Consider the following 27,294-nt stretch of genomic DNA (forward strand, 5'->3'; position numbering starts at 1 on the left):
TTAAACTGCCGTTACACAACCGGCGGCTTCGTCTTATTGGACGACGCAGGTCACCGCCGGTTAGTGTTCGGCTCTTTAAATAATTACCGGTCCTGTGAAGTTTATTGATGCGATGAATCGAGGTGATAAATGATCTGTCAGTGATTTTCTCTGCAGTCAGAGAGGAGGTGAAGGTCAGAGGCTGGAGCTGGTTTTAGCCTCATGGTTCTATCGATGGCCGCGGTGGTTCTTACTGAGATTTCTCTAAAGTTTATCGACGTGGATATTGGTGCATTAACATTCCCAGACTTTCGAGTCGTGAGAAGATTATTAAAACGATAAGAAAGAAAAACTTTGAATATTTTTGACTCGTCAGGCTTCGGCCTCGCTTTGTTTTTCCCTCTCAGACCGATTCTCTCGTCAAATTTCCCACTCGTGTCACCAGCGTGTCCCGCTCTTCCTGTTCTACCGCCACTCAATGAATCCTGGGAGACGTTCTTGTACTGTAAACATATTTGCAGGTTTTTCTGAGCACAAGGGTTTGTTTACTTGAAGAAGGAACTGATGAGATGAGAGAGACTATTAGATTCTAACGAGCACCTCGGATGAAGAACAACACCGCTTTGTTCCTCCGTCCATTTTCATACGACGGATCGATTTGTGCAAAAATGCTTCAAACAAAAGCATCTGACAGATTACGTGTTTGTGTAGAACTGATCTGAGGAGCAGCACCGATATTAAAATCATAAAGTCTCCATTAACATCGGGGGGGTTCCTTATTGAATGTTGCCGTCTTCGGCTGAGTTTCTAATTTTCCTCCTCTGAAAATGAATTTTTGACACACACACACACACACACACACACAGACTCTCTCTCATTTCACTGTCGGTACAAATGGATTATTTTTTAATCTACATACACTTGGTGACGATGCCTAGCAACCGCCTCTGTGAAACCTGAAGCCCCATCATAGACGCTGCAGCATCTTATTTTCATTATGTCCATGAAGGCAGCGCTGTGTGATGTTAACGGCGTTTTCTTCTTATCGTGGAGATATTTGTTGCACGTCTGTAGATGTTTTTCTCTCCAACACTGCGACATCGTGACAGATGTTATTGTTTTAACTGTTAATTAATCCGTTTGTTGCGTGCACATATATTTTACGGACTGTCGACACAGTAAAAGCACAACGGCTGTTTTGTTGCCGTAATGCTTTATACTGAGAGCTTTTATTTTGAAAAGTTGTGAATTGGGGTCTGAAGATCGTGTATAAAATTACTGTCACGAGTTCAACAAGAAGTTAAAAAAAAAAAAAGACTTCTCTCTTATTTCTCTTTATGAATTAGCAGCAGTTCCACTCAGTTCATCTTATGACTGTCACGCTCGCTCCTCAGGCTACCATGCACCCCCCCCCCCCCTTCTCTCCAGACACTTCAGGACTCCAGTTCCCATGATTCCCTCTCTGCTGAGGTCAGAGGTGTTAGAGAACTTGCTGATGGTGTCAGTAAACTTTAAACTGTTCCTCCTCTTTCATTGATTATTGATTTAACCAGACAGTTTTCCATCGATGAGAACATTTAGTGAATTCACACATTCAAGTGACACCATTTTATATCAGTCATCGCTAAATACGTCCCGTTCAAACATGATTTTTTTTAAAATTCGTGCTCCTCCTGCTGACGTCAGTTCCACGCTGGCCTCGGTTCTCCGGCACGCTCAGAAACAGAAAGGTGGAAATATTCAAACGTTTAAAAAGACAAGCGGCAGATCTCAGCTTCCTCCTGTGAAGCCAGAGGATACGGGTGCAGCCATATTGTGCTGTTGACATCATTTAGAGACGAACTCTGTGTCCTCGAGGTCCACACACATCACCTCTCTTTCCTTTCTCTTACTTTCCATTATTTTCGTTTCACTTCCTTTCCTCCCTCCCTCTCTTTATGGAATGCAGTCATGTGCTCTGGAATCTTCCTCACACACACACACACACACACACACACACACACACACACACACACACACACACACGGGGACGGAGCACTGGGTGTAGCAGGAGGAGACACTGACTGAGCGACTGTATGTGAGTTAATCCTCCACTTTGTTCTGACTCTGGATCAGTCCAGCGGCTCCTGGATCTCGTGCTCATTGTTCTGAACTCTTGCGGCTTCGCCTGATGAAAGAAACTCTGTGTGGGCAACTGAAGTCGCACTGAGCTGCTTTTGTTCATGAAGGACAAAGAAAGTAAGGAATGATTTCCTGCGGGGTGTAAGGAACACGTTACAGTTGCTCTCTTCGCTGCGACTCGGCCGTTTCTGTAGCTGCACACATCTGAGGGACGACAACAACAACAGTGACAGTTCAGATTTCTCCAAAAAAAAACCCGTAATTCCTTCTGCAGTAGTTTCTGATTTCTCCAGGTCGCGAGTTCGTCTCAGATGTCACTCCTGACATTATATATAAAGCTTTTATATCAATGAAATGATTAAAACCAATTATTAAACCACACCTGTCTGCTAACATGGAGGAGGCAGGGTTTGGGACCACGTCTCGTCCGTCCAAGTTGTGTGGAAATCTGTTTTGTGTAATCCTGCTGACAAACAAACAAAGTGATGGAAATGTAACGGAGGGCGGAGGTAAGAACAGTTTGTGGACTTTATTATCGGTTTATAATTAATAAAGCAGCCGGTTCATGGTTAATGTCGTTTCACGTGTTTCCATAAAGATCATTTCGATTTATCTACACGTCAGAACTCACACGTCCGTCACTTTCCAATGTGCCCTGTTATTCAAAGGCCTCAGCCTCAGGAGGTCGTCCCACACCGAGCTCGCAGACGCTGGACAGGAAAAAGAAAGGAAGCAGATGAAGGAGTTGACACTGCTCAGTCGTCCAGGTCACTTCCTGCTGAGGGCTGAGGTGGAAATGTGGCGGAAACTCCCCAAGTTTCAAGCCCACAACATGTCCGAACATCTGGGGGGGGGGGCGGATCGAGCGCAGAGTCGTTTCATCAGAGGGATCGTTTCCTTTATTTGACGCAACAGAATCATTTAGTTGATGAGGAAGTTTCACTGTGGCCTCATTGTTCGCTCTCATGATGCAGCACACACACACACACACACACACACACACACACACACACACGCATACACGCACTAACATGGGAACAATGGTCACTTCAGCTTGCGGCCACATGAACAGGTGCAGTACTTACAGAGCGTCGATTGTCTTTTCCTCGATACAAAAGAGAAACGACGACAGAACAGACATGAAAACAAAACAACTAAAAATATATTTTTTTAAAAATGACTCACGTTATCGTTTCAGAGAAAACTCAACGTATTTTATTCACTTGAATGTGAGAAATGAAATCAGAATAACTGCAGTAAAACCAAAAACATTTGTCTTCCTGTTACGTTTCCTGCAGCAGAGCGAGCGGAGCGGGAATTCAAAAGCTAAAAAAAACCTCAGAAAGCAACGCAAACGTGTGGCTTTCAAGCTGTTTTCAATTTTCTACCTGCTGTGTGTGTCTGTGTGTGTGTGTGTGTGTGTGTGTGTATCTGTTGGTCGAGCTTTTCACTGACACATCTGTGTCTCTGACAAAATATTCTCAACTCTTCTCTCCCGGAGCTTTCGGCTGAATCCCGCTGTCTTCACCGAGCTCTGGATCTCTTGACGTGAAGCACCTTGTCAGTGTCTGCGCTCTCAGCGGTGTCACATGGTTTTCATCGGCGTTCGAACACGACAAATAAACCGGATGTTTAGAATTCGTTCTATAGCCGCCACAGAAAGTCAGGTACGAAAATGAAACTTTAATTTTGCAGTACGACGACTTCAGACTGCAGAAGTTATTCATTTGTTTTTAATTTTAAAAAGTAAAACAGATAAAAAGGTGTAAGTGCTGTTGGAGATGTTATAAGAACTCTATCGTCTGCAGAAGGGAGACGGATTCAACCGAACTCTGAAAGTATTTGTCTCATTAACGTTTCGACTCAGTTCATGTGCGGTGACGTCTCTCGTCCTCTCTCTCTCTCGTCCTCTCTCTCTCTCTCCGTCTTTATTCACTTTTCTTTCTCTTGTGTCTATTTCCAGCCGCCGTCCTTTATCTCTGAATTGTCACGCTTCAGTGCAGTCTGGCCCCTGAGAGTCTGATTTCAGGTGGAGAGATGGACGACCTTTCCGCGGCGGTGGAAGAGGCTTCGAGTGGTCGAGCTCAGCGGCGCTCCGCACTTATTCATGTGGTGATTGTCGAGCTCGTGTAATTCTAACGTCGTCTGTTCGGCAGCTTCAATAAAAATGTGCTGTGGTGAGAAGGGAAACAGGAAACTCAGCCTCTCTTGTTTTGCGTTCAACGCTCGGACGTTCCTGATCTGTCTCGTGAACAGAGGCTCCGCCCGTCGAACAGGTGAACGTGCCTTGCTCCAGGGCGTCCTGATTGAAGGAAAAGTTGACATCGGCAGATTCTTGTCACACAAGTTCAAAACAAAATGCTGCTCGGGAAGAGGATCGGCATTTACACTTCGTGGTCGAATAAACCTTCAAGCAACGCGATGTCACAACAGCGCCCTCTGCAGCCACATGTGGGGATTGATTCTGTTTAGGCTCTGATAGCGTCGTCCCACTCTCTGAATTAGAAAAACACCTGAACGCTAGATATTACCCATGATCCCCGGCTTCCTGAACCAGAAGAGCTGCGGCTGTAACAAATCCACCAAACTCTGTTTAGAATTCTTCACGTTTTAAAAGTTTCCTGCTGAATATTGGAGAAAAACTCTGGTTGTTAAAAACTTGTGTGTGATTATCTATGGCTACCTCATCGACACACACACACACACACACACACACACACACACACACACACACACACACACACACACACACTTTGAACTCCATACACATGCAAACAGGCGTCTCCTGTTCTGACTGTGAATGACAGTTTTGTGGCTAATTCTGCTAAAGAGACATCTAAATACACACACACACACACACACACACAGACACACACACAAGCTGCAGTGGATGGCATTCCGTCATGCATTCCAGTTACATGAACAGCAGCGCTGACAGTCAGACCCTCAGCTGTGCCTGAAGGTCACAGTAAACACACTGGTACACACACACACACACACACACACAGTTGGTTCCATTAATGTAACTGGGCCACTGTTCATGTTCCTCTGTTTATTGATTCATATTTAATGTGTTTGTTCGGGGGCGTCTGGCAGAAACCACGTGAAACAGGCTGCTGTTATGTTATGTTGTGTGTGTGTGTGTGTGTGTGTGTATGTGTATGTGTGTGTGTGTGTGTGTGTGTGTATGTGTGTGGTCTAGAACTATACAACATCCTGACACATTCAAACAGGTGTTCCAACATCACGTTGAATGAAACTGGGCCTCCTGTGTTGTTCGGAGCTCAGAGTTTTGTTGATCTGTTTTGGGAGAGACCACAGTGAACGCAGCACAGAAGGTGAATGAAATCTGACAGTGACATGTTTGGCTCTCGCTCCCTCACGGAGGACGTCCTGCCGCAGTCACTTTGGGTTCACAGCAGCAGAAATGGATTCAGAAGGAGACTCGGCAAAAAAGAGGAGCCTCGAACATCATCCATCGCTGTGGTGTTGATGGTTCGTTCAGTATCTTCTCAAATTTACCTTTTCTCTGATAATCACCTTGGGTTTTCCAGTTTAGCCGGTGGTTGATTCCGTGTCCCCTCTTAATGTCTCTAAGCGTTTCATTTCCTGTTTTCCCTTTGTCTCATTCTGCACGTTTGTGCTCGCTCAGCGTTCAGTCGCCGTCTCCGTTTGTTTTTGCTGGTTCTGCTCAGGAAATGAATTTCCAGGTAGAAGAGATGAGGATTGTTTTTTTATTTTTCCTCCAGCGTTTGAAGGCGTCTTCTGTTTCTGGAAGTGCTGAGGAACATGAGCAGAGCGCTCTTTAGGACACACAGAGAGAGAGAGAGAGAGAGAGAGAGAGAGAGAGAGAGAGACGTGTGTGTGACCACCTGTCGGGGGTTTATTTAGCCGCCATTGGTCGCCGCCACTCTGCCGCTTCTCATGACCTCCGGATGCCTCATATAGGTGACCTGTTAAACCCCAGGGTGGTAAATGTGGCGCGTGGGAGAGTGTCACTTAACAAAAGAAGCATCGGAGCAGTGATTCATCTTCATCTCCTCGTGTCTGACACCTGTGTGTGTGTGTGTGTGCACGCTTTAAAAAATAAAAGCATTTAAAAGCAGAAATAACACTTAAATAAAACTTGAGACAGTTTTTTTTCCACACAGCTTTTCTTCTGACTTGAGTTTAACCGGAGCTGACGAGGTCCTCAACCTCATAATACGGTTTGTTAGCTCTTGATTCGATTTGACGATTAGGAGTGATTTTCCAATCACCGCTGGATGAACGCCAGAGTGTTTTACCAGAACTGCTCCTCATCGGGCTGTTTGTCTTCATCATCATCTGTCTGCGTCTGAAGCCAGGGGCTTCTCATGCTGGTGGGAAATGTTTTGCGTACGCCCCCCCCCCCCCCTCCGTTAGAGAGCAGCGACCGAAAGCCACTCATCGGTCTCACAGAGGGGGGGAGGGGGGGTAAAGGGGGTCGAGGGCTCTTGTTCTCTGCTGACAGGTCAACAGCGTCGTTGATGTGGTGATTCTGGGTAATTGGACCAATCGTAGTGACAGGTTAGCTGATGGGGGCATGGTGGTGGTGGGGGGGGGGGGCATCTAAAGCTTCTTAGTTTATATACTATATTTGTTTTTGTCTGTAGTGTAGACAGTGTCATGAGGAATCGAACCCTCAACCCTGGCAGTGTTAGTGACGATGCTCTTGAAACAAAGAAGACGAACCATCATCAACAGACGTGACATCGGTGCAGCAAAGTTACAGGTTTGTTCCTGTTGTGTGTCGGTGATGCAGAATCACAGGAGATCAAAGCCTCACCACGTCCCGCTCTTCACCGTTTCCCATGGCAACCGTGCAATCCAGCCCTCCGCTGCTGAACGTCGTGCTCCTCACAAACCCTGAATCCACTCGTCCTCCGAACCGTCGTTCTGATCCCTCGCTCTGTCTGCTGTGTACCTGAGTGCGTGGTCGTTTGAAGTGAACGTGTTGTGTTGTTTGAAACTCTGTTGTGTTGTTTCTGTACGAGGACGCGTGATCCGTCACTCAGTTTTACTCTCAGCGTTTCATCGTCACCAAGAAACGTCGTGTGTGTCGACACAGATGGTTCGAGGTGAGTTGAAGTAGTGAAACGACATTTACAGATTTGAGTCACACCTGCTGCACGCTGCGTAGTTTACCTCACGTCGCGGCTCCGCAGCAGACGCACTGTGTGATCAACAGATCTGCGCCGTGCTTTGATTCGACGGACCTTTCCCTTCACTCCCAGCTAACGAGGGTGACAGTGAAAAGTGACAGAACGTCCATGCAAGCGAGAGAAATGAGCTTGGAAAAAAAAAAAAGAAAAAGAAGCAATCTGTGGCAGTCTCGCTTTCTCACTGCTCGTTCAACCGAATGCGTCGCGTCACGATTCGGGGACGTTGATCGTTAATAAGTTCTCGATGTAAATCCCTCTCACCCGGTGTCGGGTGTCGGTTGGATCGCTCTGAGCTTAAATGAGCTGGACTGCAAACGGGGAAGGGTCAAAGGTTCAATCCCCGATAAACCCGACCCGTCCAGCCTCATTTATTTCCCGTCAGTCTGGGTACAGCAGCACTGGCCAACCGCCCGGACGACACACATGTAAATCAGCGGATGACCGGAAAGAAGATTTTTATTCTGCAGCCTCTTGAAATAAGACTGGAATTGGGTTGTTTCTCTTTTGACTCCAGGTTCAGTGCCCTGCTCAAAGGCACGCTAACACGATTCAATGTGCATCTTTGCACGGGAGCAGGAAGTAAAGAAAATAGAACAAATAGATAAAGAGAGAAAATGTTATTGGATGAAAGGAGGGTGAGGTCACGGGGCAACCAGGTTTTTAAAATGGGAACACACAGTAAAACAAAAAGTCTGCAGGTAAAATAAGTATGTGTAAAATTTTACCATAAAATAAAAATGTTTAATTAGAACTGGTTTAAAAATGTATAGTATATAACTTTACAATTATATGTACTTCCTTCTGCGTCCTTCCCTCGTCATCTTACATCCTTCCTTACTTCCTCCCATCCTTACACTCCTCTAACAAGTCTTTCTTCCTCCCTTCTTTTCTCCCTTCTTCTGCACGTCTTTATTCTCTTCTTTCGTTTCTGTCCAGCTCACATCCCTCCTCACTTTTCTGTATCAGGTCAAATGCCTTGCTCAAGGGCAAGCTCAAAGACACTGGTGGAAACTGAACCTTCAGCACAGTGGCTCTAAACGCAAGTTCTCTGTGTCTGACTTTGCGGCACGTTAGCAGAGGTGAGCTGGATCACATAGCACTTTCATCTGAGTGTGTGTGTGTGTGTGTGTGTGTGTGTGTGATTGTGTGTGTGTGACGCTCATGACACCTGACTTTGATCTGTTTACCAACTAGTCCACTGGAACTTCAGTTTGCTCGTCATCTGTCGACGTAACTCAGTTAAATATGTGAAGTAATAAAACTGAACTAAATAAAAACAGTAACTGAAAAAAAAAAAAAAGGCTCCGGAGAAACTTGTTGTCGTTAACTGGGATGAGATCATGTGGTATCCATAGCAACAAGCATCATCACTAGGGAGCTGTGGATTTTCCTGAAACTGTGTGTGTCTGTGTGTGTCCGAGTGTCAGTCACATCTCGACTCACGTTCACAAAGACAACGTGCTCGTGTTTCTCAGAGATGCATCACGTAACCTCACGTGTTAGAAATGTCTTCGTCACGTTCGCTCGCTCGTCTTTATCCTGACATGGACTCACCTGGGACATTTTACTGACTCGGACGTTGTCGGAAAAAAATGGTCTGAAAGCAGCTTCTGTTGAAAGACGTTGATCGCGGCGCCAACTAGTGGCTCGTCCGTCCGATCGAGACACAGTCACATCGTCCATCTTAGATCAGTCCGTGGCTCCGTCTGTTGTTCACCTAATGTTGTCTTTGCAGAAAATCAACCAGGACTTTGCTTCTTCTACTGTTTCTCTGTCTGACACTTGGACCGACGACTGTTTCAGAGATTCACTGACAGACTGGTTCAGCGGACGACTCATCACGCCAAATGTTCACGTGGGCCAAGCCAGGCTCGTCAGCTGGGACACAGAGCTGTGATTTCCAAAATAAAAGACAAATTACACACACACACACACACACACACAGGCTCTCAGTGGATTCATGGGACAGGACTCCTGACTGTTCTTGGGACCGACACAGTGTGTAGCCGCAGGGCTCTGGCGGTCGTCTGGATTCTGGCAGAGACTGAAACATGTGACTCAGCGACTCGTCAGAGCCGGCTCTCTGTTCTCCGAGCAGCCTCGGGGAGCAACGCATCTCAGAGCCAAGACCCGAGCAACACACTCTGCACAGGTCCGACAACACAAGATACGTCGCCCATTGAACAGAAAGGATCACTTAGATTATTCTACTAACTTGAACCGGAACAGAAATCCTGGGTTCATCAGTTTTGTCTTTTGCTCTTAAGTTTCATGTTTTCTTTCGATGAGACTCAAACAACGTGGCAGACTGTGTTCGACGTTCTCCGTGAGAGGACACTGGGTTCACGCCTTCTGCTGCCGCGCTTCTCTTTCTGCACCCGACCATGTGTGCACAGCAGAGATGACCCGTTCTCTGTTTGCACAGTGAGACTGAATCTGTGTGAGTGTGTGTGTGTGTGTGTGTAGCTGCTCTCTCCTGTTTTTATAACCATTATAACTTAAATATGATTTTTTTTTAATTTCTTTCTGCTGCATTTAAAGAAGCAGATTCGTTCGTGAGACTCTGACAGAACGTTGGTGTTGTGATGCGGTGATGATAAATCGAGCTGCTATTAGACCGAGCAGCGTTTTTGAAAATCTGACTCAAAACCCGGTTTGCGTGTCGGACACAGGAAAAGTATCCGCATTAGTGTGAGCAGGATCTAAGAGTGTTGCATTATGGGAGTGAAAAAGAGACAATACCCGAGTCTTTACGCAGCTGAATCCACGGAACTATTCCTCACATGTAGTTTTAGTCCAATCATGATCCAGCCTGATGTAAATAGATAAACAGAAGAACAACAAATATTCACCAACACTGTTCCCATATGTTGTTTTAGATGAGACTTGTTTTCTTACACAGACATCCCAGAATTCATAGTGTCATGCACCAAACACACGTCTGGTTCCTGGTGGAATAAGGGGGTTAAAAAATGTTTTTATTGTAAATGGAAACACATTAAATTTGTTGCTGACACCAGAACTTTGGCCATTTAAGATAAACGTGTAGAGCTCGCCGACCTCCGGGGATATTTCTCTGTGGTCCTCGTGCACTTTGTAGATTTGTAGATCATAATTAACCGAGCGATGATTCCCTCTCTGGTGGCCGCAGCCTGAGCTCTGTGGGTTACACCGTGACCCGGCTCAGTGATCATCTTATTTCAAATTCATATTTTTAATTAATGCTGCCTGAGCTGGTGCTGTGATTGATGCGTCCCGGCTCGTACGGATGTCAAATGGCCATAAATCTCCACGGAGAGCAATTATTCAGCCGCTGCTGAGCGTCGCCGTGTCGACAGTGTCACAGTCCAGGTGCATTTATTCCATCCTGCTTTCTTCTGTGGTTTGTCTTTCTTATAAAATCCCAACAACAGTCTGGAGCGATGTTTTTTTCAATGAAATCCGAGTGGGGCTCCAGGCCGCCGCTGCAGGCCTATGTTTGGACTGATGCATTATTGTTCCAAGTGAACTCAAGTATTTAAGGAATGCCTCTTTTCTCACAGGATGGCCATTTTTGGACCCGAGTCATCTGGTTTTGAGCGGGTCGTCGGTTGTGTAACAGCACAGAACTGCCTCGACTGCTTCTGTTTCCACTTTGGAAACTGAACTTCAACCGTGAAGTTATTTAAACCCACACAAGACAATATTTGACATATTTGAATCAACGAGGGCCCGTTGGTGACCAATCCACAGATATTTATCACCGAGCTCTCTCGACGAAACAAGGAAAACACTGACATAAAGTTTGCGCGTTACTTTATCCGCACTCCCACGAAATGAGAGGTTGCCAAACTGCATTGTGGGTCCATTGCTTGGCTTGTGTTGGTGGCAGTGGAGAAAACTGAGAAAAACATTAAAAGGAGCTCGGAGAGCGGAGGCAGAGGCAGCGTGTGAACCTGGTGTGTGTTGGTCTGGTCGTGGAGTTTGTGTATTTCTTTTAATGCTGTTGTGTTTGCTGATTGGTTGTTGTTGTTGTTGTGATGATGGCGGCAGCACCGAGCGGCAGGAACACAGTTTGTGTGGAGAGTGGATGAAGCGGAAGTCTTTCAGCTGTCGGCTTTTTAATTTATCTGCATTCATGTGCAAATAACAGTTAATAGAGATTTGTAGAAAAATACTGAAGGAACTAAAACACCAACGAAAATTATTATTATTGCTTGTGTTTTCTGTGGAGACACGTTCGACCAGCGCGATGGAAGAAACTCATCAGAGACACAAAATGAAGACTTCAAGCAACAGCTGTGTGTTTTTAAATTCAGTGGATTCAGCAAAAATGGATCGTCTGTTTAATTCAAATGTATTTAATTGACTTTATCATGACAAACATTGATATTCATGACGTCCATCCACCTCAGTGAAGGACCTTTCTCACCCTCTGCTCTCACTGTGGCTGAAATGTTTGTGTTAAACCTTCGACTGTGGCGGAATCATCATCTCCAGTGAAACGCTTCAAATGAAAACCGGAGCTCAGGGGACAGTGGGCTGAGCGATACTGGGATTTTAATGCAGGGCTAGTATCGCCGATACTTGAAATGTCACGATCATTGAATGATTTTGTGATGTTGCCTTTAGTTAGTGGATTCTGATAAAACACAGGACAAAGATTTTACGCAAATAAACATGTTTTTTCATTAACTAACTACAATATAAAACAACTTAACAGTATATAAATAATAAAATCATTCCCCTTTTACTGCACACAATTATTCAACAAAACAGTCCAGAGTGCAAAATAACAAAAAATACTTTACGTTGCAGACAGACTTGGAGAGAAGCTGCGCTCGCTCGCATGAACTCTGTGAGGAAACTCGAGTAATTTACTGGATGTAGAGACGAGAAACTGCAACAGAAGTATCGATCTCATCACGCTAGCCTCGATCCGATACCGATACTCACCTTGGTGTTGATACTATCGATATTTCGGTCGATAGCCCCACAGCGCAGGGGAAACTGGTTAATCCAGAGAAATGTTTCAGGATCAGCAAACTGATGAATCTATTTAAAGAACTCCGCCAAAGTCGCACAAAGCTTTGACCACTTTGATTTCCGTGGCTGAACCAAGCTATTGCATTAACAGGATTTCCATCACTGTGAATGAGCGGCGTGAAGGAGAAGCCCAGGCAAGGCGTTAATCTGGATTAACGTGGTGTAAGTGTGGCGGAGCCTCACTCATGTGAAGTGGAGAATAAAGTGCGCGGCCTCAGTGTCAGCTCAGGTAATCACAGTGGAGAGTGAAGAGGTTTGTGTTTTTGGATGAATGAGCTCGGAGGCTGTGGGAGCTGCTCAGTCTGTTTGAAAATGAGGAAGTTGATCTTTGGAAATGTTTTCACATATAACTGGTGATGATTTCTTCAGTATCGGTCCAGTGAACAGTTTGTTGTTTTTCACTCGTCCTCATAGCCGTCTGTTTCCTCTGTACCTGCGGAGTCTGGTCTGTTGTCTGGGATTATTCTCACTGAGTCCAGTGGAAATATTACTGAAGACGTGGAGTTTATTGCCAATAGTGCTGCTCGCTCGTTGTGTGCCATTAGCCGAACACACACACACACACACACACACACACACATCTGATTTACTGGTCATGATCCAGAACATATTTTAGTCGAATTAAATGAACCAGAAGTCGTCAAGTTTCCCTCGACAGTTTCAAAATCTCCCACATCTCGACCAGAAATCATTTCATGAACATGTCGAGTTTTATGAAAACATAAAAGACACATAAAGTTTTTACTGCACCACATAATCTCTGAAACTACAGATTCACCCTCCTCCCTGTGGAGGGTGGGGTCGGAGGGACGGCCACACTCATTGTGCTCTGCCTGGTTCTTCAGTCCATTCATGTCCACTGAATGAAGATGTCTTTGTTAGAGGACAGTATCATCGGCGTGGAAAGACAGGACAAAAGACAGGGAGGGGTCTAGTTCCTGAAATGTGGCTCTAGTAAAGGACTTTGTGGTTTTCCAGTTCACGTGATGAGGTCAGTGAGATATTTACCTTCTGACGACAGTACTACTGCTCATTTCTTTATCACTCTGATCTTTTATGTGTAAAGTTGTGCGTGGAATTGAAACTAAACCCTGTACACGCTGGACTGACTCCGAGCGTTGTGCTCAACAAGGAGGTTATGTTTCCACCCCTGAACGCTTGTTTGTTTGTTAGTTTGCATGTTTGTTCGCAAGGAAGATTAAAAACCAACTGAACGAGAGGGGTGGGACCCAGAAGGCTCCGGTTCCGACACAGCTGGTTCAAACAGTTGCCCTGCGGCCGTCCCTGGTGGTGGGGACACAGTTAACAAGTCTAATGAGTTTGTTAAGCCGCTCTTATCGTGGGGGGGGGGGGGGGGCACAGATCCAGGATTTTATTTTGTCTCTTCACTTTAATTTCCCAGGAAATAACTCTTCTTTCTTCTTGATGGAAAAAAAGAATCAGGCATGCTTGGAGTAGCTTGCAGTTCATTGCAAATCACGATCAGAACGCAGTTTAGAGTGTAAGCGTTCAGCTCTCCTCTTCAGATCTGAAGCGAGGTGGCGTCTTCGATATCAATCACGTGTCTTGCGATGCTGGCGGCCCTCACTGCCGCGGCTTTGTCGATATTTTTGATGTCTGATGGAGATTAACGATGGTATCTCCTCCACATGAAGCATCCAGGCAGCTCAAGTGTCCATCACTTCTTCACGTGCCTGATATCTCGTCTCGCAGTCAAACCCCCGCTTTTCGTTAATGTCATCACAAAAGCTGCCGGACGCACATCGCCCCTATCAGCACTCCTCAGGACCTGCTGGCTCTTCACTGTGAAACTTTGCAGTTCAGCTTTTCTTCCTCCGTCTCTCTCCGCCTGTGATTGATGCCTGACACTGAAGCCAGACGGAGGCCGGCCAGACTCGACTGCACTGCTGGCTGCTATCGATTGTTTTTCACTTAAGCCATAATGAAGTATTGGTCAGCCCCAGTGAACGTCAGCAGAGCTTCAGCGAGGCAGCAGGTGAGCGGAGCCTCGAGACACTCGACTTAATTACAGCTGGTCCTTGTGCATTCAGCTTCTCTTTGAGCTGCGCTGACGGCATTAGTGTAGCGGAGCTGAAGGTGGAGGAAGGAAGATGGGAAGTGCAGCAGGAGTTCTGCAGCTGATAAGGAAATAAAATATGAAATGATTTGAGAGGTTCACCTGTGACAGGAGGTCCAGATAAGAGGAACTCTAAACGGAGGAAGTCGATGTCTTTACGTTAACGATGGATAAAATGAGCGCATGCTGCTGGAAGTGAAACAGGTAGAATGTTCACACTCCAGCTCTGCCTGCTTCTTTTCTTACGTGCTTCTAGATTCTATTTTTTGAATTTGAACGGATCGTTACAGGTCAAATATGAACTTTCCCCACTTTCAAATAAAACGTGACAGCCCTAGTGTCTGCTGCTGATGGGAGGTTTCTGGTTCGACTGCTGTATTTCTCTGAACTAAAGTACAGCAGCAGTAGTGTTCTGTGGTGTGAAGCCGAGCTTCTCCTGGTAAATAAAAACCTTCAGCTTGAAGCCGCTGCAGGACTGGATGCAAATATTTATGTTTGTGACATATTTGAAAGATCATTTCCAGTGGGTGCTGGAATGAAAGATAACAAGTTCTGTTACGCACACTTATGCTACCTGCACATCATCGTGGATTGCAGCAGCAGACAGATGTTTCTCAATAACAGAAGCTCCTGCACGTCAGTAACTCACAGATGAAGTTAGTTTAGAAGTTAATCAATTTTGTCATATGAGTAAAAAAAACAAAGTCTTAACCTCGATGTCGTCAGGGGTTGAAATTCATCCTCAAAATAAAGAAAAAACTTCATAATCGATTACGTGGTGTAAACAACAAGTTGTCAGCTGATACCCAGGAAACCACCTGCACACTGACTCTGAACCACAAATCTGTCCGGACCAATGTTTTCCTCTGTTCATTTTCAGTCAAATTACATAAAAACGGTTTCCACGCCCACGTAGATGGGATGTACCTCTGATGACAGGTGTGGTCGGTGGAGCCGCTTGTGTGGACTCTTGAACTCTTTTTGCCTGGAGGGTAAAAACCACACCGCCCCCGTCTTCTATAGCGCTTGTGGAGCAGGCAGCTGTTCAAATGACACAAACCTCCAGCTGAATGTTGTGAGCTTGTGAACTACGCTGCTCGTTGTGTTTATTCTGCTCGAGTTGTTTAACTTTACAGTTCTCTGACGGGAACGCAAGGCTCCTGTGGGTCGAAGTAACAATGGTTCTGTACTGTCCGCTGACACAGCGGCAGGAGCTGAATGGAGGTTTTACATCGGACTGGATTTACGTTGACGTCGTACATCTGACGGGAACTTTAGGTGAAGCCAACATGCTGCCTCACACAGAAGGTGCTTAGTCCGTTGCTCAGGTGTCGCTCATGTCTTGTTGCTGGATCTTTGTGCGCACTCTGTGGCTACGTTCACGCTACGACAATTTAAATTTTAAAACACGTCAATGTTTTCACGTATCTAAAATGGAGACATTTGGAAACGGTGGCAGGGTTTATGACCTATACCGCAGCCAGCCACCAGGGGGCAAACCAGATGATATGTCAGCCATCTTTATTGTTTTCATTCTTTGGTTCTTCTCAGTCACGACTCGATTACGAGCGGTGAATGCAAAGTTCGGCGAACACTTACCGTCAGTCACAGTTCCACTTTGTCGTTGCTCCAAGAAAAAAAAAATCTCTCCACCTTCGTTCCTCGCATTTTCTGCAACCAAGCAACTCTGGTGATGCAGCCAGCAGGACTCCAGTCCCTCTGACATCCTGGGAAATGTTGACCCTGTGTTGGTCTGCCTGAAGGAGAGTCAGCTCTGAGCACACTGCCCATACATGGACACAGTGAAACGAGCGGACAGAAGCGAGGGACGATTAGAGAAAAATGTGGGGAAAAAGGTGTACGAGGGGGGCAACGAGGTAAAGACAGAGTGTGAACATTTAAAAAGTGTAAAATGAGATGGAGAGTTAAAAATAGAAGACAAAGGAATGCAAACGTGGACGAGAGCGAGCGAGGGTCTGTCAGCCAACACAAACAGGGAACACCGAAAGAAAAGGAAGCGACTTTAAACAGAAACTGAGACGAGTGTTAGCGGTATCCTCAAGTGAACTGAAGGGAGAGTCTCTTCAGTCAGAGGACAGATTTATTTATTTTATTTACTCTCTGGCCGGGACTCAGCAGAGCCACAGAGAGGTTTTTTTATTACATGCATTCCTGTTGGCTGTCAAATCCTGGTGCCTGCATTACCCACAATGCAAGTAGGGGCTAATAACTCCGCAACCCCAAGTTCTTTCTTTTCTTCCGCTAAACAAACTTCCAGACATTTATTAGATCTCACACAGTTTCTCTTGAGACACTGAACGCTTGAAAGACAAGTGCGCTCAAGATGCTCGGATACAGATACCAGCATCAGAATTGTTTCCAACACCGCGTCCAAAACTGAAGGCGAGTAGGCAAATCTATGTACGATCCAATGGGATGTCTGTAAAGTATTACAGTCATTTTTTTCCCCCAGAATTCTCTTCTTCTCTTTTACTCCAAAACAGCAGTTGTGCCGTTCTGCCGCTGACAAACTGGGGTTTCCAGAACTGCAGCGTTCGCCGGACTTAGTTCAGAAGTCTGTAATTTGGAAATATTTGGAAAGTCCCACGTGTAAAACAACATCGTGAACTGTTTGCGAGACGTCAGTTCGATCGTTGTCGGTATCGGGGAGAGAAAAAGGGTTTCTTATCAGTTTCTTATGAGTTTAGGTTTTTGGGTTAAGGGCCTCCTCTGTGCTGAATTTGCATTTATTATAAATTATATCATATATGGTCTCGGCTTTCTGCAAGTGTGCATAAGATGCATTTTTGCATGTTTTTGTACTGGGGGGGGGGGTGCATATTGCTCAGGGACATGTCTTGTGCTTAGTGTGTGAATGCACGTGTGTGTGTGTGTGTGTGTCCGTCCAGGCCAGAAGGGCCCCGTCACCCTGAGCGGAGTGTGAGGTGAAGTGACAGATTTGGATCAGCAGGGAAACGGGACGCTGCAACTGTGCCACGGTTTAATAATGCAGCAGATCAAAATCACACACCTGAATTGTGGAGACAGAGCGGCAGCGTTTCTGGGGAGCGTTTTCCTTGTGACGCCGCCTGAGGACTCGAGGCCAGACGCCGAGACAGCAGCCCGTCAGTCGGTCTGCAGGTCAGTCAGGGAGCGACGGCGAGCTGCCAGGGGGAGCGCTAACAACTCATTGGATTCTGGAGGTAAAGGGTTGAAATCTTGACGTATTTAAATATAAACTGTAAACAGGACACTTAGTTAGAGCTGCATTTTGTTCATCCATTCAAGTTTTTATTTGCAGTGATTTTTTTTTGTCATCCTTTGTTGTAAATTTAGTTTAAAAAGTGTTGATCAGAGAAAACAAGACTTTTAATAGATGTCGTCTTGGCCTGTGGAAGATTATAGCCACTATTTTTTAACAATTTTCTGAAATTCTTAAAAAAAAATGCAATGAAAGTATTTATTAGATGCAGAACAATGGAAGTTAAAATGGCAGCACGTCCTTGGGTTTATTTACATCATCAATATGCCCTTAATGTGAAGCAGCGGTGTCCAGGTTGTGAATAATCCCTTTAGCCGGCGTTTAAAAATAGCTTCAGTCTTACAAATTTGTAAATTATAATAAGATTCTGTTGTTTGCTCGTCTGCAGATTTAATTAGTCGGTAATAAAATGTATTAAATCCATCATGTCTGCATGAAGAAGAGCCGACGAACACAAGCTCCACTTCAAGGACTCGTTCATTAATGAAGACACGAGTTACAACGTAGAAAAGGCTCCTTTACTAGACAGCGGCAACGCTACAGCTCGGGGAGTCTGAGCTGCCGACAGACAAAGAATCACTTTCATTGTGTTTCCCAGTGGGATTGTGGGAGATGTAGTCTGAGAAGAAAACATGAGCACTCTCCACTGCTGTGATGTTTCGCTAGAAGCTCTGGTTTGAATCAGTAATGAGTTTTTAAATGATTTAATATTTACAGTCGCCTCTCTGAGCTGCTTCAAAAGGATTTTCACGATAGATTTATGAGTAAATTATTTTCTGTCATTTCATTCGGAAATGCGTCAGTGAATAAAACAAAATGCTGATGTGTTGATTTTAATATTAGTATAGTGAAGGAAAGCAAAACGGGAAAAACTTTCTGACACGCAGCACCTCCAGCCTCACACACTTTCTAATGCTGTGTCCTGTCTTCACACGTTCACAAACTGACAGTCGCAGATAAGACTCTTAAAGGCTGTGTGTGTGTGTGTGTGTGTGTGTGTGTGTGTGTGTGTGTGTGTGTGTGTGTGTGTGTGTCCAGACTGACTTATATCTGCTGACACCTGATTTGTGAAGTGTGGACTTCCCCCGGCTGCAGCTCTGACTTCCGAGACCACACTCAGTATCAGGCAGAGATTTTAGAAATATCAAAATGCGTCATGAGACGAATATGATGCAACGTTACAGTTGCATCTCCAACTTTTTCCAAATTTCATAAGTGAAAGAAAATGAAAGCTCTTATAAAATCCCTGTGTGTGTGTGTGTGTGTGGGGGGGGGGGGGTCTGGATGGGCGTGGACGGCATCTGTCAGATATTGAGGTCGGATGGAGACGCAGAGGACAGAACAGGGAACACTCTGGAGATCAAATAAAGGATGAAAGAGACGGCAGCACAAAAGGTGGAGACACCGAAGAGAGAGGAGGAAGCGCACAGCAGGTCAGACTGTCAGAGAGCGAGCGAGGTGGACCGAGACAGACAGAGCGAGAGACAGGGAGTGGTGAGAGGTCCCTGGTGTGGAGATGAACCCGGCAGGACGAGTTGAATGCTCTGTTGGACGGGATTTGTTCCAACGTATGTTAGTGCTGTTTCAGACAGCGTGAAAGATTGATGGAGATGAAAAAACAGGTCTGTCTCGTGGTCTGGGTGGGACGCTCTGCTCCGATGGACACAGTGGAGGTTCAGGACAGAGCTGGGAGGAGCTAAGCTGGTCCACATCCTGTGGATTGACACTGTCCAGCAAGCTGAGACAAAAGAGGCCTGAACAACTTTGACGAGTGCATGAACTGCCTGGTTCTCTGATGTCTCCTGTTTTATCTGACCAGCGGTGGCGCTGCAGAGCGTCGTTCATATGAGCGGAGAAGTCACCTCCACCGAAGACATCGTGTTTGTTTGACTGTTTGTCTGCATGATGACTGCGTTACTACAGACGCGTTCACAACAGCACAACAAATCCTCCGTAGGATTCAGACCCGCCTGAGACCCGGGCGTTAGCTTCAGCAGAGGTGTAGCTCTCCTCAAGTTCGCATCTTGTGCTCGGCGAGTCCACACAGGGGCTCCGGTTGTCACAAATAAGTAAACAAGGATGTGAACTTTAGAATTAGATGTTTTTGTTTGTTTTGTTTTTAAATTGTTAACCATCTGATTCATTTCGAGGCCTGAAGAAGTGAAAGAATTCTCGACCTCTTCGGTACAAACCCTCTTCAGTTCCTTCACTGGAGATTCAGAAGAGCAGATATGTGTCATTGATTTGCTGAGCAGTTCACATGTCGCTGCATAATTGTGTTTAGAATGAAATAACCAGATGTGACGGATAAAGATCACTCTTGTTTTCCACTGATTTAGATCTGGATCTGCTGTCAGCAGCGTGAAGACACACTTTGGCCTCCATGTTGAATGATGTGGGGGGGGGGGGGTGGCTGGGGCGGGGACAGGCACAGCTGCTCCTGGAGGTGCATGACGGAGGAGGAAGAGGATTTACTGTGTTTTACAGTAGCAAGCAGAACGCTGCGTGATCTGAATACCACAAGTTCCTGTGTCAGTCCGTCACGAGCGTTCAGAGGACCACCTGCTGGTGGGAATACAGCCCACCACTCCGTGCACGGGTTCATCCGTCCGTCCGTCAGTGGACCGCTTTGTGTTGTTGTTGCTGTTGTGGTCAACATTAGTTCAACATGACAACAAGTGCAGGGAGACTGGACGCTGAACGGCAGCGCTGTGATCTGTGGGAACGTTCTCAACACCCTGATGTGCTTTGATGTCGAGCTTGTTTTTTTGCCGTCGCTTGCTGTATTCTTAATTTTCGACCTTCCTCCCCGTGCTCACTGAATTCGTCCCAAATCCGAAAGTGAACCGACTTCAACTGCTTAAAGTCTTATTTATTTCTTTTCATCCAAACAAGCACAAACCACCTGCACAAGAGGCGTCGACAGAGAAGAACACACCGTACGTCAGAATGGTAATTTATTCTAATCAGGCAGTCGTTCCTGGAGTGAGGCTCAGCCCTCAGGTGTTTCCTCAGTGAGGGCTGACCTCGCCGGAGCCGTCGTGGATCGATTCTCTTTTCCGCTTCGTCCTCCCCTGACGGACGATGGCTTTTGATGGACTGATTTTGCCGCTAACAACAGCTAACAAGGCTAATCCCCTCCACCCCTCAGTCATTGTCATGCGGCAGCGACGTCTCGCTGCTGCTGCTGCGTTCTGCTGAGTCACTGCTGCAGCTGCAGGAGAGAAAAGGTTTGGATTTGTGAAGCAGCTTAAAGGTCCAGCGTGTAAGATTTAGGTGAACGTGAAATAATGTGATGTTTTCACTGGTGTGTTTCATCTACATTGTATGAACTGTAGTTTTCTTTACCTTAGAATGTTTTTTTTTTATATTTAAATACTTTATTTTTACTGTCGTCATGACGACTGGAGTTCCCCACAGGTTCTCCTTCGTGTTGGGAAGGGGAGCTGTGAGATGAGGAGCATTCAGCTGCAACATGACACTTCACCTCTAGATGTCACTAAACTCTACACACTGAACCTTTAAACTCCACTCATCCATCTGTTTTTGTCTGGCAGGATGATTAACCCTCCTCACGTCTGTGTTTTTCCAAGTTTTTTATTTTATTGTTCATTGAATAGTTTTTGGTTTCGTGGACCTGCTGTGATGTTTGCTGTTGATGTGACAGTGGACGGAGACGTTATGTTTTTGAGCTTTTAATCGGACTCGAGGATGAACTGATTCGATTGTGGTGGTCCTCCACCTTTCAGTTGTGCTGCAGCTGTAGATCAGCACATTAGGTTTGTATTTAAACAGACGGAGACACATGGACTCTTCAGCTGTTCTGTGTGTGATGTCTTATCTTTATCGGTGCCGTCCAAGTAAAACAACGACATCTGTTCCCACGTTGAAGGACTGTAGAGATTTGCTGGAGAGTAATGGATAGATGTAATGTGAGACGGAGGTTGCAGCAGTACAACGGAGACAGTTTTCTTGTGCTGTCATTGCTCCTGGTGGACCTCCGCCACATCTCGCTTTGTGTCCTGGGACAATCCCTGACTGGAGCTGCTGAGGTGGCTCTACACGCGCTTATACGTCTGCTGTGTTTCTCCCGTTGCCGTGGGAGTGTGGGAGGGGTCGGTGGGTGTCAAAACCCCTAGAGGTCCAGTTTTGGATATGCTGAACGGGCAGGGAACGCCGCCACTGCTGTCACAACGCCAAACAGCGTGCTTTTCAACATCGGATAATAACACTCCTTGCTGCACCTCTAGCGGAATAAATGTGTGAATTTGAGACAGTTTCATGGGAGCAGAAAAACTGGGGAGTGAAATTCATTCTGAAATATTATTTTTCAGTGGGAAGTCAATACAACACTGAAATGTCGAGCTGACACATTTTGTCCAACAGGCAAACTGACTCAGTTAAAGCGTGTTCACATGCACTTAAATTTAAACTTCGTCATCACCCCTGCCTTCTCCATGTTAGCAGATGGGACATGGACCAAACTAAAAACATCAAAAAATGTAGGTAGTTCTTATCACACTGATGTGTGTTCAAGTGTTCATGTTTGTCACCACAGCTCCACAACCCGATCACCCCTGCACAGATTCTGGCCAAATGATGACACGAGCGCAACATGGCGGCACCCGTATCCTAGCTACTTGGCACAACAGGAGGAACGAGAGAAGTGGCGTCCATCATCATTTAGTCATTGGTCAAAGAAGTGAAATTCTTTGTAGCTGTTTCTGTAGCTCACATGTTGATGAGGCTGTCATCGCTCCAAATGCTTCGACTCGATTTTCCCACGTCCATCCCTCCTCTGCACCAGGTCACAAATGTTCCTCCATGTGAAACACGCCACAGCTCACAGCCTGCTGGTCCTATGTGTGTGTGTGTGTGTGTGTGTGTGTTACCCCACACTGTTTTAATGGAGTTTAAACTCCTCTTTACGGACTAGAGACTTCCTGTAGTAGCCTCCACTGCCTCAAATTGTGTGTTTCATTAAATGTTGCAGAGCTTCGGTGTCGGTGATCACCCCCCCCCCGCCCCCCCTCTTGTGTTTTTGTTTCTTCAAAATAATTGAATCAGCTGATTTTGCATCAATCCTTTATTCCTTTATGGTCCTTGTTGATCTGCATCATAACGGACCTTCAGCAGCATGTTTGACATTTCAGGAAGAAACGTGGGTCTTCGAACTTTCACAAAGAATATTTCATAAATCTGTTCAACTGATCTGAACTCAGCAGGCGACTCACTGGGTTTAAAGATGTGACCGAACCATACAGAGCAGAACAGACAGAGATATGAGATTACCAACCAAGATAAAAGCAAATATCGACACTTTCAATTTAAGATCAGAGACGTTCATCAGAACTAAACAGAGCCGAGATAGGAAACGTGAAGCCAGAGCAGCAAAAATCTGATAAGACTGAAAAGAAAGAAAGACAATAATAGGCAGTCCTGTCACAGCAGTGTGTGTGTGTGTGTGAAGTCAAATCTAAAATAGGTGGCGGTTGATCTTATTCTGAAGCTCAGTGGCCTGTTGTTGCAGTCTGAACCGCAGGATGTCAAAATAAAGATTTCATTGAGCTTCGGTGTAAAATGAGAGGCCGCTCTGCTGCTCAGCAACGTCCTGTGGTCTGAAGTTTTCTGTCTCCTTCTGTGGAATTATGGGAATTGTAGGTCTATTGTTGAAGTTGTTTGACTACCATTTACCTTCCCTGTTAAGTGTAACGGCGAGGGCGGATGGTCTTGGCTTCTTGTGTTTGATGCATGAGTGTGTTTGTGCGTCCGTGTGTTCTCACCAGGATGTGTGCGTCCTGACTGGGTTGGCCTCTCAGTTCCCCTCTGTCTTTTTCCAGCATCCTGTTTTCACACATATGTAACACAATACACACACCTGGGTCCTCGTTCCGCCGCAGCTCAAAAACATGTGAAAATGAACGTAGAGTCTCCGACCAGCAGGAGGCGACGCCGCTGGTAGTTTCTATAGAAAATGTCTCTTCTCACTTTATAACGTCAGGAAACTTTGTCCTCAGGAGTTTTTGTCTCAGTCTCTAGTTTCAAGTCTTCTTCAAACAGCTGATGTTCATTTATTCAGTTATGATCATTTAGAGTCAAACAGACCAGAGAGAACCGGACTGTATGGGGGGGGGTGGCTCCTCCACATATGGTTACTTCTGGTTTCAAAAAACCAAGATGGCGCTGGACACAATGTCAAACTGAGGCTTCAGAACAACAGCTCACAAACCAACAGGGGACGTCACAGTGGTCTCCTGTCTCATTGGAATCGGTTCTGGCCTGAACGGTCATGTGTTTGCTCATGTGACTGTGTGAGGATGTGTGCGTCTTTTTCTTTTTTTTTGTATGTCTCCGTGCCAGTGACACCGTGTGGCCGGAGGCATCGTGTTTTCAGGCTGTCCCACTCTTGCGAACATAGTATCTCAGGAACGCCTCGAAGCAATGTATGACACATGTCAGGCCTACCAATACCAACCAATGCACCTTTTTAAAATTTCAAATGCAGGACATTAAAATGCAGCACAGCGTGCGGGGTGTGTGCAAAGTGTCGGCCTGATGCAGGAGAGTGAAAACACCACCTGTTGATGCAGCAGTGACGACGGCGACGAAGGGCTGCTGCGGCGGCTCATCGCCGTGTGTGTGGGTTTTTTGTTGGACAAGGCTGGAACACGACGTTGTGGTGAACACGTCAGAAATCATGAGTGCTGCTGCTCTGTCTCTCTCTCTCTGTCTCCCTCTCTCTGTCTCCCTCTCTCTGTCTCTGTCTCCCTCTCTCTCTCTGTCTCTCTCTCTCTGTCTCCCTCTCTCTCTCTGTCTCTCTGTCTCTGTCTCTCTCTGTCTCTGTCTCCCTCTCTCTCTCCGTCTCCCTCTCTCTCTCTGTCTCTCTCTCTCTGTCTCTGTCTCTCTCTCTGTCTCTGTCTCCCTCTCTCTCTCTGTCTCTCTCTGTCTCTGTGTGTTGTGCTTCTCTTTTCCTCCTGCCTCAATCGATCTGCTTGATTTTTTTCTGAGCATGAAATGAACCAGCTGCTGCTGTGAGGAAAGTTGTTAAGGTGGGGGGGCACAGGCAGTGTGCAAGTCCTGCCGTGTGTGTGTGTGTGTGTGTGTGTGTGTGTTTAGCAGCATTACTCACCGCCTCCCTTCTCAAGTGAATTCAATTCATTAGTGTTTATTGGCATAAATGTTACATGAGCCGAGCTGCCAAAAGATCCTGAATATACAACAACAGAAAAATACATTTACTGTAAATATCTGGCAAATGTGTTGTAGGGTCTCTCTCTCTCTCTCTCTCTCTCTCTCTCTCTCTCTCTCTCTCTCTCTCTTCTCCTCTTTTTTGTTCCTTTCTGCTTCTCTCTATCTCTCGGTGCAGCAGTGGCTCATGGGAGCAGCCCAGAGCGACCCTGTGGGATAAATCCATTCTAGAAACTTGAAAATTTTGACAGATAGAAAGAGGGAGAGAGAGGTGGGGTAAGAAAAAGTGCTCGAACACACACACACACACACACACACACACACACGGCTGGGAGGGAAGCAGGCACCTCCCAGGCATTTGACTCGTGTGGAGAATGTAATGAAATCTGAGCTGGTCTTCCTCCTCCTCTTCCTCCTCCTCCTCTTCCTCCTCGTCACAGCACACAAGGCGTTCAGATGAGGAAAAAAATAAATCTGGTTGTTGATGTTAGTGGTGATATTTGACTCTTATGTACAGACGACACCTGTCACGTGAGATTTAATGTCAAAGTCTGACATCGTGGTCAAATCACACTTTTGTAATGAAACATGTTCATGCTGGTTCACGCCGCCTTAAATCCTAATCAAGGGAGATATGGGGTTAACGAAGTCGGACCTTTTCTGGGGGGGGGGGACTCGGGTGATGACTGGTTAAATCTCCTTTATTTCCTCCGGCTGAGTTGCACTGAAACACAGGGTCAGCTGTGGCCTTTATAACCAGCAGTTTATCTCCTGGCCTCCCTCTTCCGTCTCAGGCTGTGATTTGTGCCTGAGGCTCTTGGCCTTTTACATCAGGGGTCTCCTTCAGGTTTACACCTTCCCTCCTCCATCAAACCAGCGCTCGTGTCCTCGCTGTGAGGACGCCGGCCCTCATAACTCATGTTTACGACACTTTTGTCTTCCCCGTGTTAATTTCTACCAAATGCAGAATCCTAGTCCTCTTTGCTCTTGGGTTAGGGGGCGAGGTTCTACTGGCATGTACGTGATTGTTCACTCCAATGTAGATATTTTGCAAAACAAACTTTTCTCTCTGAATTTGAACCTGAACTTGAATCTGAATTTTGACATTGTCAGTCGCTAAAATTGTGATTGTTCTGACGTCTGTCACGTCCACTGACGTTGCCCTGTTGTTTAAAATACCTGACGGTTTGGGTTTGTTGTCGTTTGCACCAGCTGTTCAGTTGGGAGGTCAAACAGGGATTTGGTTTGTTGATATCAACCCACCACTGCACATCGTCGTCTCAATGTGTGTGTGTGTGTGTGTGTGTGTGTGTGTGTGGGCCTAGGGATTAGCCATATTAGCCATGTTAGATACACACATGTGGCCGGCACAGATGCTGTGGAAACTTAGTCTGTACAGTTGGAACGATTGGGGTCACCAGAGGTGGTTAAGCACCAGCTGTGTGTGTGTGTGTGTGTGTGTGTGTGTGTGTGTGTGTGTGTGTGTGTGTGTGTGTGTTAGGCATAGTTCAGGCTTCTGGGCTGCTGATATCATGGACATGATCCAGGCTGCAGGATGATGTCCAGCCTGAGCCGTTGCTGCTGTGGTTAAATTACAGGCTTTATTTTTGACACTTTAACGTCGTAACATTCCAGCTGCGTTTTTCACTCTTTCTCCGTATTTGTTTCAGATGAGAAACAAGATTCGCAGCATGGCAACAATACTAAAAATACACACGTGTGAAAAAATGAAGAGAGTAAAGATAAACACAGCTCAGGTTTGGTCCATATTGTTTGAAATGTTCTGTTATGTCGTTATGTGTTGCAGAATCAACCCCGGGACCTTCCCACTACAAAAAACACGTATTACTCTACATCTTGTATCTTATTCAGTGTCTGGTCACCCTCCTGGACGACTTTTAAACTCCATATAATAGAACCAGAGCTCCTACAGTTTTTCACACCCAGTTCCTGTGGTCACTTCAGGCTGTAACGCCCTTGGATTTCATATTTCTGCTGCCACACAGTTTTAAATCTGCTCTGAGCTGAAGGAAACGAGTGTTTTTGTTCCATAGCCCCAGTTTAAGTGGGATATACAGAGTAGTTGAGGGGAAATGTGTGGGAGTGGAGGAATATTTCACTGCTTTCTCAGTGTCATTGTGACTTCTGTTTATGGAAGGTGACATTACGACTGAAGGAAAGTTCAGTTTTTCACCCCAACTTCTTCTCCTTCAGCCGTAAACCTTTAGAGAACTCTGCCACCACCCACACTCGTTTTTTTATGGTGAAGGGGCAGAAAATAAAACTTTTTAAACTTAAGTTTCACCTCGTAAAGGCTCTTGAGTCTCTGGAAGGTCAGTGTGACGTCTTTTTGTTCTCCAAACAGATTCAAATGTGAGAAAAGAGGACGTCCAACTCGTCCCTCAGTTGTGTTTGTTAATCGTCACTTTGTCCTCTCAGCACCCTGAATTTGAGGCTTT

At 45.9% G+C, this 27,294-nt stretch overlaps 1 protein-coding gene across 6 annotated transcripts in view; it reads left to right on the forward strand.

Moving 5' to 3' along the window:
• The window catches only part of dip2ca (disco-interacting protein 2 homolog Ca), a 92,765-nt gene that overhangs the window by 17,323 nt on the left and 48,148 nt on the right, over positions 1-27,294 (forward strand). For 2 of the 6 annotated variants that reach the window (XM_069511536.1, XM_069511537.1), the window contains exon 1: positions 17,352-17,588. The exons of 1 other annotated variant lie outside the window; for it this stretch is intronic. In XM_069511536.1, the coding sequence (XP_069367637.1) occupies positions 17,393-17,588 (196 nt within the window). In that variant the 5' untranslated portion in view covers positions 17,352-17,392. Of the gene's footprint in view, positions 1-5,538; positions 5,596-17,349; positions 17,589-27,294 lie in introns of those variants that run through there. 3 more of the 6 variants (XM_069511540.1, XM_069511535.1, XM_069511534.1) reach the window with 3 other exon arrangements.

This window comes from Paralichthys olivaceus, chromosome 16, assembly GCF_024713975.1.
Source record: "Paralichthys olivaceus isolate ysfri-2021 chromosome 16, ASM2471397v2, whole genome shotgun sequence".
Classification (NCBI taxonomy): Eukaryota; Metazoa; Chordata; class Actinopteri; order Pleuronectiformes; family Paralichthyidae; genus Paralichthys; species Paralichthys olivaceus.